Source organism: Oncorhynchus keta, chromosome 30, assembly GCF_023373465.1.
Source record: "Oncorhynchus keta strain PuntledgeMale-10-30-2019 chromosome 30, Oket_V2, whole genome shotgun sequence".
Classification (NCBI taxonomy): domain Eukaryota; kingdom Metazoa; phylum Chordata; class Actinopteri; order Salmoniformes; family Salmonidae; genus Oncorhynchus; species Oncorhynchus keta.
Window position 1 is genome coordinate 57708704 of NC_068450.1, and position 13506 is coordinate 57722209.

A 13506-nucleotide genomic window follows, 5' to 3' on the forward strand; every position below is an offset into this window, starting at 1 on the left:
AAGTGTGATTACTCAAAACGTCAGTTATGACAGATGCTAGTGAGCGCGTACGCTGTAATGGAGGTTCCTAAGTATTATGAGGACTAGTGTGGTGTTTTTAAAGGTCAGTCGTTCCAATTTTGTCTGGAAATTCCAGACACGTCAAGTTCTCCCGTGTCCTGTATCAACAGTATGCCAATGGAATACTGATTCCCCCCCAACTCCATCCCTTTATCCCTGTCTGACGTAGACTGCCTCAGTGTCTTGAATTCTTTCGGAATACTGATTTCCTTTGCTACTTCTGTGGACGCATAAAACACACCTTTTCTCCCCTGAGTGACGCAGGAGTTCTGAACAAGGAAAGGGTGCTGTCTCCTATCTCTAGACGTGTCACTAGCACGGAGGCTTCTTTGATCCCAAGTGAGGATGGGGTGGCGTTCACAGAGATGACACCGTAGTGCAGATAAGGGAGCGTGACAATTGGATTTCTAGGCGCGAGAAATAAATGGATGAGGACAGGTAAACAGAAGAGATTGTTCTCCTAACCTAACCTAGCATAACGTACCGTTACAGGTTTAGTAAATGTTGCTGTTCTCCTTCATGGCAAAGGGGAATGTACGTGCTTGCCTGCCTACGTGTGTGTGCGAGCTGCACCATCTGAGATGTGAGACAGGTATTAGGAGGATAATATATGGCTGGTCTCAGAGCAATATATCTGGCTTTGTGGCAATATATTTCTCTGATTGGCCAGAGTATAATAGACGGGTCTTCCTATTGGGCATAAATGACTGAGTGGATTTCAAATACATCACCCTCTCTGTGCACTTGGGATAATGATAATACACAGAACCCTCTGAATCCTCAATCCCAGACAGTCCACACTATTGATATGATCCTTCGATATCCAGGGAGTATGAGACATTCCAGTGTTTACTGTGCCCTTGGTGTACCCATGTATGGATTACCTGGTCAGAACCATTTGGAATAGGTAAAGAGAGGGCAGAAACCAATGAACATGGAGGATGTGGACTGTGGGTATGGTGCAGTGGGTACATCAGAATCACAAATGTAGGATGTGTGTGTGTGTGTGTGTGTGTGTGTGTGTGTGTGTGTGTGTGTGTGTGTGTGTGTGTGTGTGTGTGTGTGTGTGTGTGTGTGTGTGTGTGTGTGTGTGTGTGTGTGTGTGTGTGCGTGCGTGCGTGCGTGCGTGCGTGCGTGTGCGTGTCAGTTGGTTTAGGAGTGTTATTTAGCACAGTGTAAATTAGATGTGCAAGTTATCTACGTGGGAAGTGTCTATTTGTAGAATGTTGACCCCACCCTGATACAGGGTGCCAGACTGCTGATTGGTTTTATGAATCAGGTCGTAATTGTAAATAAGAGTGTGTTCCTAATTGACTTACCTGTGTAAATAAAGGTCAAATAAATTTACAAAATTACTGGAGATAATAACAGAATCATTCTGGGGCCCAATTCCAAACTGATCCCACTGCTCTCTCGCTGGTTTCTGTCAGTTGTGGGACTGGAGCCATTTTTTTAGGCAGGGAACAAAAGAGTTCGTTGTGAGGCCTACCCAATAGTAGGGAAAACACTGTTCTCGTCAAGACAGTCCTATGTCCTTAGTCTCCTGTTGGATCAGTTAGGACTGAGAGGCTGCTCTTTTGAGTCTGTCTCTGATGATGCGTTGCCTGTTCCTGTTTCCTCTCAGCCACGTGTCCCAGAGCAGCTCCCTGGAGGAGGTGCACCGTCTGGATGGGGTGCAGCAGGTGCCCCCTGCCCCCCGGCTGGTGGAGATGAGACGGGACCCCGTCCTGGGGTTCGGCTTCGTGGCCGGAAGCGAAAAACCGGTGGTGGTCCGCTCCGTCACGCCTGGTATGCATCAATGTCCCACCAACTGCCTACGTCTCCCATGACCCCTCCTGGTATATCCCTCCGCCTACATCTCCCATGATAATCACTGACCGAACTCGCCTGAAGAGCTGGAATTTAAAGCTACATCAATATACATGACACTCATGTCAGAACAGGGCCGTAGCTGTTTCATGGGATCATATCCAGCTATTATCCCTACATGAAGTTCAGAAATCTACTGAACATGATATTGGCACAAAGTGTCCAAAGACATTTTAGTGAAGCCAAATAACATTGTGGTGTATGTGTCACGGATACCTTTACATACTTGGGTTAATTCTGTCTTTCCCACCGACCTTTCAAGGGTCAGTAACACTTCCTTGTCTGTATTTTGGTTAATAAGAGCAGTTCACTCGTTGTCACACGTTTGTAGTATGACATTGATGCCATAGGGCTTTTCGCGCTTAGCACTTGTTAGCGGTGGTTCTCGGCCCCAAGCTCGTCACATCTCTATCAGCCTAGGGGGTATATCAATAATCACTGTTTGATCAACAATACAATTCAATAACCACTAGTGTCATGGTCGAGTATTATTAAGGAATATGAGGGTCGTGTTCATTTTAATGAGACTTTCGGCCCTGGTGTGACGTCGCCTATCTGTCTGATTAAATAAATGCATGAGGCACACGACCATGGATTGTATTTTGCCTATAGCAGCCTCTAAGCAATTATGAATTCTTGACATAACAATTACCTCTTGAACTGAATCTCCACTCTGCTGTATATGAGCTCACTGAAACAGAGTGCTGTAGTGGTGGCTTTTCACTGTTAATTACAATGGCACAATGCAATTGGACATGCGGTGACAACAATCAAATTATTTTTTGTTCCCCTATTACAATTTTAGTTAAATATAGTGATTATTAGTCGTTGAGAAACACCAATCGCTGATGGATTACATGAAGGATGTGGGACAATCGATCATTTAGGTATTTCCATGTTGTTTTCATTTCATCCCAATAATCTACTGAAAGAATATGACACATCAAACATTATCAGTCGACGTTATGAGCGTCGCTCATCCGATGCTTAGTGTGACTACAGACCGAGACCACAAAACAGTTGGCATTCTATGACTAGGTGAGGCCGAGGGACTCTCTCTCAGCTCCTCTCTATTCTATTCAGATGTTTGGAGAGTTTCTGAAGCCCCCTACGCTCTCTCTCCCCACGTCTCCTCTCCTCAGCCAGTGTCATCCGTCAATCCATTTATTCAGCGCTCCACTATCATGGGAAACAGGCTTTCCTGTGGCATGTGGAAAATAATTAGGATCGGTGCAGGAATCGGGAACAATGGCCCATCTTCATCTGTCTTGTGCCTCTACAACACGAGGAGAGAGATTCAATTGCCAGCGCCGGCTGAGAAGCTCATAATCTCCACAGGAGAGATTGGGACACCGAGACTTTGTGTCACACCTGGGAATTGATGGAACAGGAGCTTTTGAGAAAAAAGTCATGAGTTTTCTTTGGTGTTAGCGGGCAGCGCTGATGTTTGAAAGCAGATTTGAACCCAAGAAAACGTGAACATGGAGTCCAAACGTCTCAGTGTATCGGCACTGTTTACTACAAATGTATGTACAGATCGCTGACAATCTGTGTGTGTCTGTGCATTCATGTGCGTTTTGTGCGTGTCTGTGTGTATGTTTGCAGGAGGTCCCTCGGAGGCAAAGCTGATCCCAGGAGATGAGATCATCATGATCAACGACGAGGCAGTCAGCTCAGCGCCCAGGGAACGAGTCATCGACCTCGTCAGGTAACCCTGTCTGACTTATTGTCTCTGTTTATCTAGGGTTTTCAGCATGGGTAACTATGTCCAGTTGTGCCAACAGCTATCATCTCCCGTGGCCCTTCAGGCACCAGACTTTTCAGGTACTTTTTGCTTTGAGAAAAAAATTTCATGACCAACTATTTCTGTCACCTTAACAAAGTCAAGACGTTACAAAATATTTAGTGAGTTGATGGCTGTAATTTCCACGACACATCCAGGCCTGTCCAGTTTTTATTTTGTGATTAGGCTCTCAGAAATGTGTCTTGTGTAGAGCGTAAACACGGATGCCAGTCGTTGTATTTCTGAGGGATGACCAGACTTTCTCAAAAGGCTTTCGGTCGTTTATGTGTTCAACTCTGAAAAGTGAACGTTGCATTTTAGTGACTGCATTACTTGATTTGGCATCTCTCACGTATTCCTATCCAATTATTACTGAACAAATCTGCCAAAGACTTGGGTAATTGTATTTACATTATATGATTATATTTACAATTATGTAGCATTTCTTATGAAATGGATAAATGTCAGAGTCTGAAGTGAGGCTGTGTTCTTGCCTGTTTGTTTGTGGAGATGTGAATATTTTTAATAATATCTCACACCCCCAGATACCAGAATATGGTGTGTGTGTGTGTGTGTGTGTGTGTGTGTGTGTGTGTGTGTGTGTGTGTGTGTGTGTGTGTGTGTGTGTGTGTGTGTGTGTGTGTGTGTGTGTGTGTGTGTGTGTGTGTGTGTGTGTGTGTGTGTGTGTGTGTGTGTGTGTGTGTGTGTGTGTGTGTGTGTGTGTGTGTGTGTGTGTGTGTGTGTGTGTGTGTGCGCGCGTCTGTGCCTCTGTGCGCCTGCGTGTCCCTTAGTTCATTACATTGGATTGGAAATCATTGGCTTCCTGTTTACGTTGACATTAAATTGAAGTCATTCACTGTAACTATCAGTCAATTAGATGTGCTTTTCTCCCTCCAGAAACTGTAAGGAGTCCATTATGTTGACTGTTGTCCAGCCGTACCCTGTGAGTATCTTTATTTTTTAGAACTGCTGGTTATAATAACAGGATGTAACATTGCTGCACACCCGACACGGGGATTTGGTTTCATCCTGACCTCCATGCTAAATCTCTCTGTTCTCAGTCGCCCAAATCAGCGTTCATCAGTGCAGCCAAAAAAGCCAAGCTCAAGTCCAATCCGGTCAAAGTGCGCTTCGCAGAAGAGGTCATCATTAACGGTCAGGTTCCGGTAAGTTCTCCTCCTGTCACATGGTTGACCTTTGAATTTATCCATTTGACCTTTTGACCACCAATGGAACTGTCAAAAGTGATTTGTGTATATTTGGTTCACATGAATTATATCTACTTTGGTTTTTTTTTGTACAAGTAAGATTCTGTTCTAATATCCACACCAGCATATCACTTCAAATGAAACAATGTATTGGGGATGCATTCTAAATGGTGTGCTAGAATGGAAATTGGTATTCAGACCTCTTGACTTATTACACATTTTGTTACGTTACAGCCTAATTGGGAAAATGGATTAAAGAAAACATTTTCCTCATCAATCTAAACCCAATACTCCATACAATGCGAAAATATGTTTTTAGAATTTTTTGCACATTTATTAAACATAAAAAAACAGAAATACTTTATTTACATTAGTATTCAGACCCTTTGCTATGAGACTCGAAATTGAGCCCAGGTGCATCCTGGTTCCATTGATCATCCTTGAGATGGTTCTGCAACTTGATTAAAGTCCACCTGTGGTAAATTCAATTGACTGGACATGATTTGGAAAGGCACACACCTATATAAGGTCCCATAGTTGACAGTGCATGTCTGAGCAAAAAGCCATGAGGTCGAAGGAATTGTCCATAGAGCTCTGAGACAGGATTATGTCGAGGAACAGATCTGGGGAAGGGTACCAAAACATTTCTGCAGCATTGAAGGTCCCCAAGAACACAGTGGCCTCCATCATTCATAAATGGAAGAAGTTTGGAACTACCAGCGCTATTCCTAGAGCTGGCTGCCCAGCCAAACTGAGCAATCGGGGGAGAAGGGCCAGGGAGGTGACCAAAAACCCGATGGTCACTGACAGAGCTTCAGATTTCCTCTGTGGAGATGGGGGAACCTTCCAGAAGGACAACTATGTCTGCAGCCCTCCACCAATCAGGCCTTTATGGTAGAGTGGCCAGACGGAAGCCACTCCTCAGTAAAAGGCACATGACAGCCTAGTTGGAGTTTGCCAAAAGGCACCTAAAGAGTCTCAGACCATGAGAAACAAGATTCTCTGCTCTGATGAAACCAAGATTGAATTCTTTGGCCTGAATGCCAAGCGTCACGTATAGAGGAAATCTGGCACCATCCCTGCGGTGAAGTATTGTAACGAGTGCGCTGAGAGTTGGGAAGCAAGTTCAGGGAGTGAGTGTTTTAATAAATAAAAGGAACAACGAACACGTAACACAAACAACGCACCGACATGAAAACAGAGTCAATAACACCTGAGGAAAGAACCAAGGGGAGGGACAGATAACCAGGGAGGTGATGGGAAGGGAAGATAATCAAGGAGGTGACGGAGTCCAGGTGAGTGTCATGAGGCGCAGGTGCACGAGATGATGGTGACAGGTGTGCAGGATAATCAGCAGCCTGATGACCTAGAGGCCGGAGAGGGAGAATACGTGACAAGTATGCTGGTTAGCATCATGCAGTGGGGATTCTTTTCAGCGGCAGGGACTAGGAAACTAGTCAGAATCAAGGGAAAGATGAATGGGGAAAAGTACAGAGAGATCCTTGATGAAAACAAGCTCCAGAGCACTCAGGACCTCAGACTGGGGCTATAAGGTTCACCTTCCAACAGAACAACAACTCTAAGAACACAGCTAAGACAATGCAGGAGTGGCTTCGAGACAAGTCTCGGAATATCCTTGAGTGGCCCGGAATTGAGCCCGGTCAAACATTTCTGGAGAGAACTGAAAATAGCTGTCCAGCGACGCTCCCCATTCAACCTGACAGAGCTTGAGAGGTTCTGCAGAGAAGAATGGGAGAAACTCCCCAATACAGGTGTGCCAAGCTTGTAGCATCATACCCAAGAAGACTTGAGGCTGTAATAGCTCCCAAAGGTGCTTCAACAAAGTACTGAGTAAAGGGTCTGAATAATTATGTAAATGTGATATTTCAATTTAAAATTTCAAAAAAAAAAAAAAAAGGTTTTGCTTTGTCATTATGGGGTATTGTGTGTAGCTGGATGAGGGTGAAAAAAACTATTCAATCAATTGTAGAATAAGTCTGTAACAACATGTGGAAGAAGTCAAAGGGTCTGAATAGTTTTTGTGTTGGTATACACTTGTTTATCTGAGTACATCCAGACAGGTCAACAATGCTAGCAAGAAATATAAGGTAATTCATTTGTACTGGATGTCTTTTATGTCCTGTTTCCACCCAGAACACAGTGAAGGACAACTCTGTCCTCTTCATGTAGGCTACTGTATGCTTTGTGTATCATACTCCTGTGTCTCCTTTCCACCCAGAACACAGTGAAGGACAACTCTGTCCTCTTCATGTAGGCTACTGTATGCTTTGTGTATCATTCTTCTGTGTCTCCTTTCCACCCAGAACACAGTGAAGGACAACTCTGTCCTCTTCATGTAGGCTACTGTATGCTTTGTGTATCATACTCCTGTGTCTCCTTTCCACCCAGAACACAGTGAAGGACAACTCTGTCCTCTTCATGTATGCTACTGTATGCTTTGTGTATCATACTCCTGTGTCTCCTTTCCACCCAGAACACAGTGAAGGACAACTCTGTCCTCTTCATGTAGGCTACTGTATGCTTTGTGTATCATACTCCTGTGTCTCCTTTCCACCCAGAACACAGTGAAGGACAACTCTGTCCTCTTCATGTAGGCTACTGTATGCTTTGTGTATCATTCTTCTGTGTCTCCTTTCCACCCAGAACACAGTTAAGGACAACTCTGTCCTCTTCATGTAGGCTACTGTATGCTTTGTGTATCATACTCCTGTGTCTCCTTTCCACCCAGAACACAGTGAAGGACAACTCTGTCCTCTTCATGTAGGCTACTGTATGCTTTGTGTATCATTCTTCCGTGTCTCCTTTCCACCCAGAACACAGTGAAGGACAACTCCCTCCTCTTCATGCAGAAGGTTCTGAAGGTGTACCTGGAGAACGGGCAGACCAAGTCGTTTCGGTTCGACTGCAGCACATCCATCAAGGTGTGCGTGACACTTTGGGGGGGATTAGAGTGGCCCTGTTTCCATAATTACTGTGGCGAAATGGGAGGAAATTAATGGAATATGGCGTGGGGACTCAACCTTGACTTGAAATGCAATTGCATTCTATCCATCTCAGCTACACGGTGGCAGAAAACGAGGATACAAATAAAAGATAGTCTTGTTTATTTGTTTTATCATTTGGTATTATGACATTGAAGTTGACCTTTGTGTATGGTGTGATAGGATGTTATCATGACCCTACAAGAGAAGCTGTCCATCAAGTGCATTGAACACTTCTCCCTGATGCTGGAGCAGCGGACGGAGGGATCGGGCAGCAAGCTGCTACTCTTGCATGAGCAGGAGATGCTAACTCGGGTAGGAATTACTGTGGGCATGCTAACGCGAAGTCATTGGTTTGACCTTTACTTATCCAGGAAGTCCCATTGAGGTCAAGCGACCTCTTATGTAAAGTATACCTTGGCAATTCATGACAGAGATCAATCAATCAATTTATAAAGTCCTTTAATAATTTGAAAAAGAGTGGAAGAAAGAGAATCATAAAAGTAACTGAACTTAGACACCCCTTGGCCATATCAGAAGGATAGGTCTCAGTATGGAGCTCTCTAGCTACAGGTCCAGGTTATCAACATCCCAGAGAGAATGAAAGTCATTCATATGTTGCTAGCCCAGAGTCACCCTAGTGATCCCATTCTGCTTCCTTAAAGCACTCCCACCTCAGCCTCTTCACTTAGTATCCTATAGGTAAGAGGCAATTCTATTCCAGCACTACACCACAATCACACAAAGTACACATCCAGAATGGCACCCTATTCCCGTTATACTTTTGACCAGGGCCCATAGAGCGTCCCATAGAGCGCTGGTCAAAAGTGGTGACCTAGGGAATAGGGTGCCATTTGGGACGTGCGCAAACACTTCCTGCTCAGTATTCATAGAGCGACTCAAGAACACAGCGTGATTTATCAAGTCTGGCACAGCAGGGGCGCCTCTGCGTTCAATGTTTTAATGAAAGTGTACTGCGATCATAGTGAGGATATTCTAATATGCATCACCCTCATCCCGCATAGACAGCCCTGTGATGATAATCAATAATGGAAATAACCGATGAATAACAAATTTGGATTATTTTCAAGGATGAAAAGAGTTATGTAATAGGTTTTGTTATGGTTTTGGTAAGGGGCTGAAATCTGTAAACTCAATGCTCAAGACGGTACATTTTGGGGGAAAAAAGGTGTTATCTAGAACTTAAAAGGGCTCTTTGGGCCATCCCCATAGGATAACCCTTTGAAGAACCCTTTTTGGTCCCAGGTAGAACCCTTTTGGGTTCCATGTCGAACCCATTGGCTCCTACATGGACCCCAAAAAGGTTCTACCTGGAACCAAAAAGGGTTTTCCTATGGGGCCAGACGAAGCACCCTTTTGGAAGCCTTTTTTTCTAAGAGTGTACCCGTGAAGGAAATAGGGAACGAGGGCAAACTACTGACCAGTGTAGCACGTACAATATATCTCCCTCTGCGTGTCTTAATGAATTCCTGTCCCTTGACAGAGGCCAAGAACCTGTCCAATGGATGTAAATTTGCCCGACTTGTATTTGCAACAATGACTCACCCTGTCCTTAGCACAGACCTTACCATCCCATTATGTCCTTAGGAATGAATTTACCTGACCATTTGATGAAGTTTGACATCATGCCTAGCACCTTGAGGGACCTTGCATTTGATGTTTTCCGTTCCGATGTGTCACATCAGTACACATTTACGGCGCAGTAAAACACTTGAACATTTTCTCTTTCACACTTTCCCCCCCCTCCTTTTCATCACATTCTCTCGTCCTCTTTTTCGTTTCAGGTGACACAGAGGCCGGGGTCCGATAAGATGAAATGTTTCTTCAGAATCAGCTTCGTCCCCAAGGACCCGGTGGATCTGCTCAGACGGGATGCCGTGGCATTTGAATACCTCTACGTACAGGTGAGAGCACCACAGGAGACCTCGCCCAATCACAGTGGAGCATAACACAAGACCGCACTCCTGTGTTCTCGGGTAAACTTGTCGAACAAGCATTGAGACCAAAGCATGTCAATAAGGGCATTTTGATCAATGCATACATATCAAGTTCAAGGTTCCCATCCAAAATTGGTTGGTTGTCCAAGGTTTGAGGCTCATTCCAGAACTTCAGAATATTTGCTGCTCTCTTGGGATTGACTATTCAAAGCAATATTGCTTCTATGTTAATGACAACAATGTCGGTTTCTAGCTTGGCCTTCCTCTACTTGTAAATAGAACAAAATGTGTCTATTTTGAATGGCTTTGAGTCGTCCACGGGTTCTAACTGTCCCTCCTGGTCTTCCGTAGAGCTGTAACGATGTGGTTCTGGAGCGCTTTGGCTCGGAGCTGAAGTACGACGCCGCGCTACGATTGGCCGCTCTGCAGATGTACGTCCTCACTATGACGACCAGACAGCTGCAGAAGGTCTCACTCAAATACATCCAGTAAGTCCAGCTCCTTACTGTTGTGGTTGTTTTCCACTGAAACATGGGCGACGCAGCTCAAAAGGAGTCTTTGTACAGGTGCATAATAATCATTGATAGAAAGGTGAACCCTAATTTGCATTATTTCCACGCCCTTGAATATCAAATGCCTTCTTAATTTCCAGGAAGGAGTGGGGTCTGACACTTTTCATCCCACCAGCAGTGATGACCAGCATGAAGGAGAAGAACATCAAGAAAGCACTGACGCACATCCTCAAAACCAATCAGAACCTAGTGCCTCCGGGAAAAAAGGTACAGTATGGATTCCACCGTCACAGCTCTCTCTCCCTCTCCCTCTCCCTCTCCCTCTCTCTCTCTCTCTCTCTCTCTCTCTCTCTCTCTCTCTCTCTCTCTCTCTCTCTCTCTCTCTCTCTCTCTCTCTCTGCCTCCCTCTGTCTCTCTCTGCCTCCCTCTGTCTCTCTCTCGTGTGCTTAGCAGAGCTGCCCTCTAGAGGAGTGTAGCTGTCTGTTTGCTTTCTTTTTTTTGCTTCATCATCAGTTATGATGTCATTTGTGTATTTGAGACTGAGATACGGTCAAAGCCATAAACCGTTAGTGTATTTTTGTTAACCTCGAGATGTTTTCCTCTGTCTTTTCTTCCTGCAGTTGACTGCATTGCAGGCTAAAGTGCACTACTTGAAGTATCTCAGTGAGCTGAGGTTGTATGGAGGGAGAGTGTTCAAATCCATACTTTTGGTAAGACCACTAGTTGTATCTGTCCCTATTTCAGCCATTGGTGAAATAGAAAACCAATCGGTATCCACATAGATATTGTTCCAAATCCATATCATGCCTTCTCTCTTTTATACACTCACTCACTCACACAAATACACATACACACCCCTATTCAACTCCAACACACACACACACACACACATACACACAACAATTCAACCCCAACACACACACACCCTCACCCCCAACACACACCCTCACAGCAAGGGGAGAAGCAGACAGAGGTGACCTTGCTAGTGGGGCCCAGGTACGGCATCAGTCACGTGATCAACACCAAGACCAACCTGATGGCCCTGCTGGCAGACTTCAGCCACGTGAACCGCATCGAGATCCTCACAGAGGATGATATCAACGTCCGCGTGGAGCTACACGTCATGGATGTCAGGGTAAGGAGTGGGGCCTGACGTGTCGAGTTGGCACTGTTAAGTGGGTGGCTTGAGGCTTGGGCGGCAGGTAGACTAGCAATTAATAGCATTGGACCAGTAACCGAAAGGTCGCTCGTTCGAATCCCGAACCGGCAAGGTGGTAAAAATCTGCCGTTCTGCCCTTGAGCAAGGCAGTTAACCCCAAACAACAACTGGGCACCGATGACGTCGATTAAGGCAGCCCCCCGAACCTCTCTGATTCAGAGGAGTTGGTTTAAATGTGGAAGAAACATTTTGATTGAATGCATTCAGTTGCGCAACTGACAAGGTATCGCCTTTCCCTAAAAATCTACAGATACCCATAAGGCAATATTAGCAGGCTAATAAGTAGAAAAACCAGTTTGTACATAAATACTATTCTTGCAAGACCATATCCTTGTGTTCTGTAATGTTTTTATTTCTTTATGTTTGATCTGTAGCCCATCACGTTGATAATGGAGTCTAGTGATGCTATGAACCTGGCGTGTCTGACAGCAGGGTACTATCGACTCCTAGTGGACTCTAGGAGATCTATCTTCAACATGGCCCACTGCAACAGCATCGCTGAAGAAATGGGTTGGTCAACCTAGTACTGTGTGTGTGTGTGCGTGCGTGCGTGCGTGCGTGCGTGCGTGCGTGCGTGTGTGTGTGTGTGTGTGTGTGTGTGTGTGTGTGTGTGTGTGCTTCTGTATACATGTCAATTATATCCAGTATTTTGTCAAATTGTTGAATTGAGTTCCTCTATTAAACAACAGATCAGGACAATCTTCTGGAGTGGCCGTACAGCACTTCATTAGACAACTGTGAGGACCCCAATGCTGCCGGCCAGGACGAGCGTTACAGCAGTGACATGGACTTCTCTAACAATGGAGGGAGAGAGAACAACATCTCTCCCTACATCCCCGAGCGCCAACACCATACCCTAACCCTGCAGCAGAACGAGAGGCCGTCGGAGGGGCGGAGGAGTCCCCAGCCCCCACCTCTCCCCCCTGCCAGAAACAAACCCCAAGACTCCCCCCGGAGCGCCAAGGTCTCCTTCATCTTCGGAGACCCCCCTTTGAACACTGTTAACCCCCAGAACTTTGGCTACGAGCGCCTGATGGATGAGAGTCCCGAGGTGCCCGAGCACAGGCCCATAGCCTACTTGCACAACAACGTCAACAACCCGGGGGACTTTAGGGCCCAGGTGCCCGTGCCCTTCCAATTCGCCGACGGCATGCCGCATGTGGTCTACAGCAACATCGGCGAGGAGCTGGTGGAGGAACCGCTGCTAAGGGACCTTTGTTATGCAGACACCACGGACGACGCCGAGGATGAGGACGACGCCAGCTGTGAGGAAGACTCTACCGGGACGGGAGGGGGGGAGGGTGGAGGGGGTGGCACGACGTCGGCGAGCAAAGCCACGATCCTCACCCTCTCGGGCTCCAGCGATGACATCATCGACCTGACCTCACTTCCTCCCCCCGAGGGGGGCGATGATGACGATGATGATACCGACGGTGTCCTCCATTCGCTAAATCTCGCCATTGCCGCCCCGCCCCCGGGGTTCAGAGACAGTTCTGATGAGGAGAGTCCCGAGAGTCGCCCTTTGGCCACTGCCGGCAACAATGACATGCCCGTGTCGCTGATCGCCGCTGTCCCCACGGGGTCGCATGGTGAGGGGAGCGGCAGGGAAAGGAGGCTGGAGGATGCCATGGTAACAACACTGCAGGCACTGGAAGCCCTGACCGTGTCTGAGGAGAGGCCACACCCACCACGCCCACAGCGACCACAGCCCAACACTAACCCAGGTCTTTACTACTACCAACACCACTTATAGTTTACAGCTGTTGTGCACACAGTGTCATGGCCTTGCTTGAGTTTTGGTTTTTCAGTGTTCACTGTTGTGCTTTGTGATCAGACCTGGCCCAAATTAGGATTTCTTCAAACTATATGTTAAACTTTGTCAAAAGTGATGTAAC

General features: G+C 46.1%; 1 protein-coding gene across 2 annotated transcripts in view; it reads left to right on the plus strand.

Annotated features, from left to right (window-relative positions):
- The window catches only part of LOC118363173 (FERM and PDZ domain-containing protein 4-like), a 66170-nt gene that overhangs the window by 48356 nt on the left and 4308 nt on the right, over nucleotides 1-13506 (plus strand). The window contains exons 1-14 of one of the 2 annotated variants that reach the window (XM_052488640.1): nucleotides 308-498; nucleotides 1685-1848; nucleotides 3535-3637; nucleotides 4610-4655; nucleotides 4774-4878; nucleotides 7755-7862; nucleotides 8106-8237; nucleotides 9728-9847; nucleotides 10232-10368; nucleotides 10533-10659; nucleotides 11013-11102; nucleotides 11345-11527; nucleotides 11986-12121; nucleotides 12301-13335. In XM_052488640.1, the coding sequence (XP_052344600.1) occupies nucleotides 485-498; nucleotides 1685-1848; nucleotides 3535-3637; nucleotides 4610-4655; nucleotides 4774-4878; nucleotides 7755-7862; nucleotides 8106-8237; nucleotides 9728-9847; nucleotides 10232-10368; nucleotides 10533-10659; nucleotides 11013-11102; nucleotides 11345-11527; nucleotides 11986-12121; nucleotides 12301-13335 (2500 nt within the window). In that variant the 5' untranslated portion in view covers nucleotides 308-484. Of the gene's footprint in view, nucleotides 1-307; nucleotides 499-1684; nucleotides 1849-3534; nucleotides 3638-4609; nucleotides 4656-4773; nucleotides 4879-7754; nucleotides 7863-8105; nucleotides 8238-9727; nucleotides 9848-10231; nucleotides 10369-10532; nucleotides 10660-11012; nucleotides 11103-11344; nucleotides 11528-11985; nucleotides 12122-12300; nucleotides 13336-13506 lie in introns of those variants that run through there. The other variant, XM_052488639.1, reaches the window with a different exon arrangement.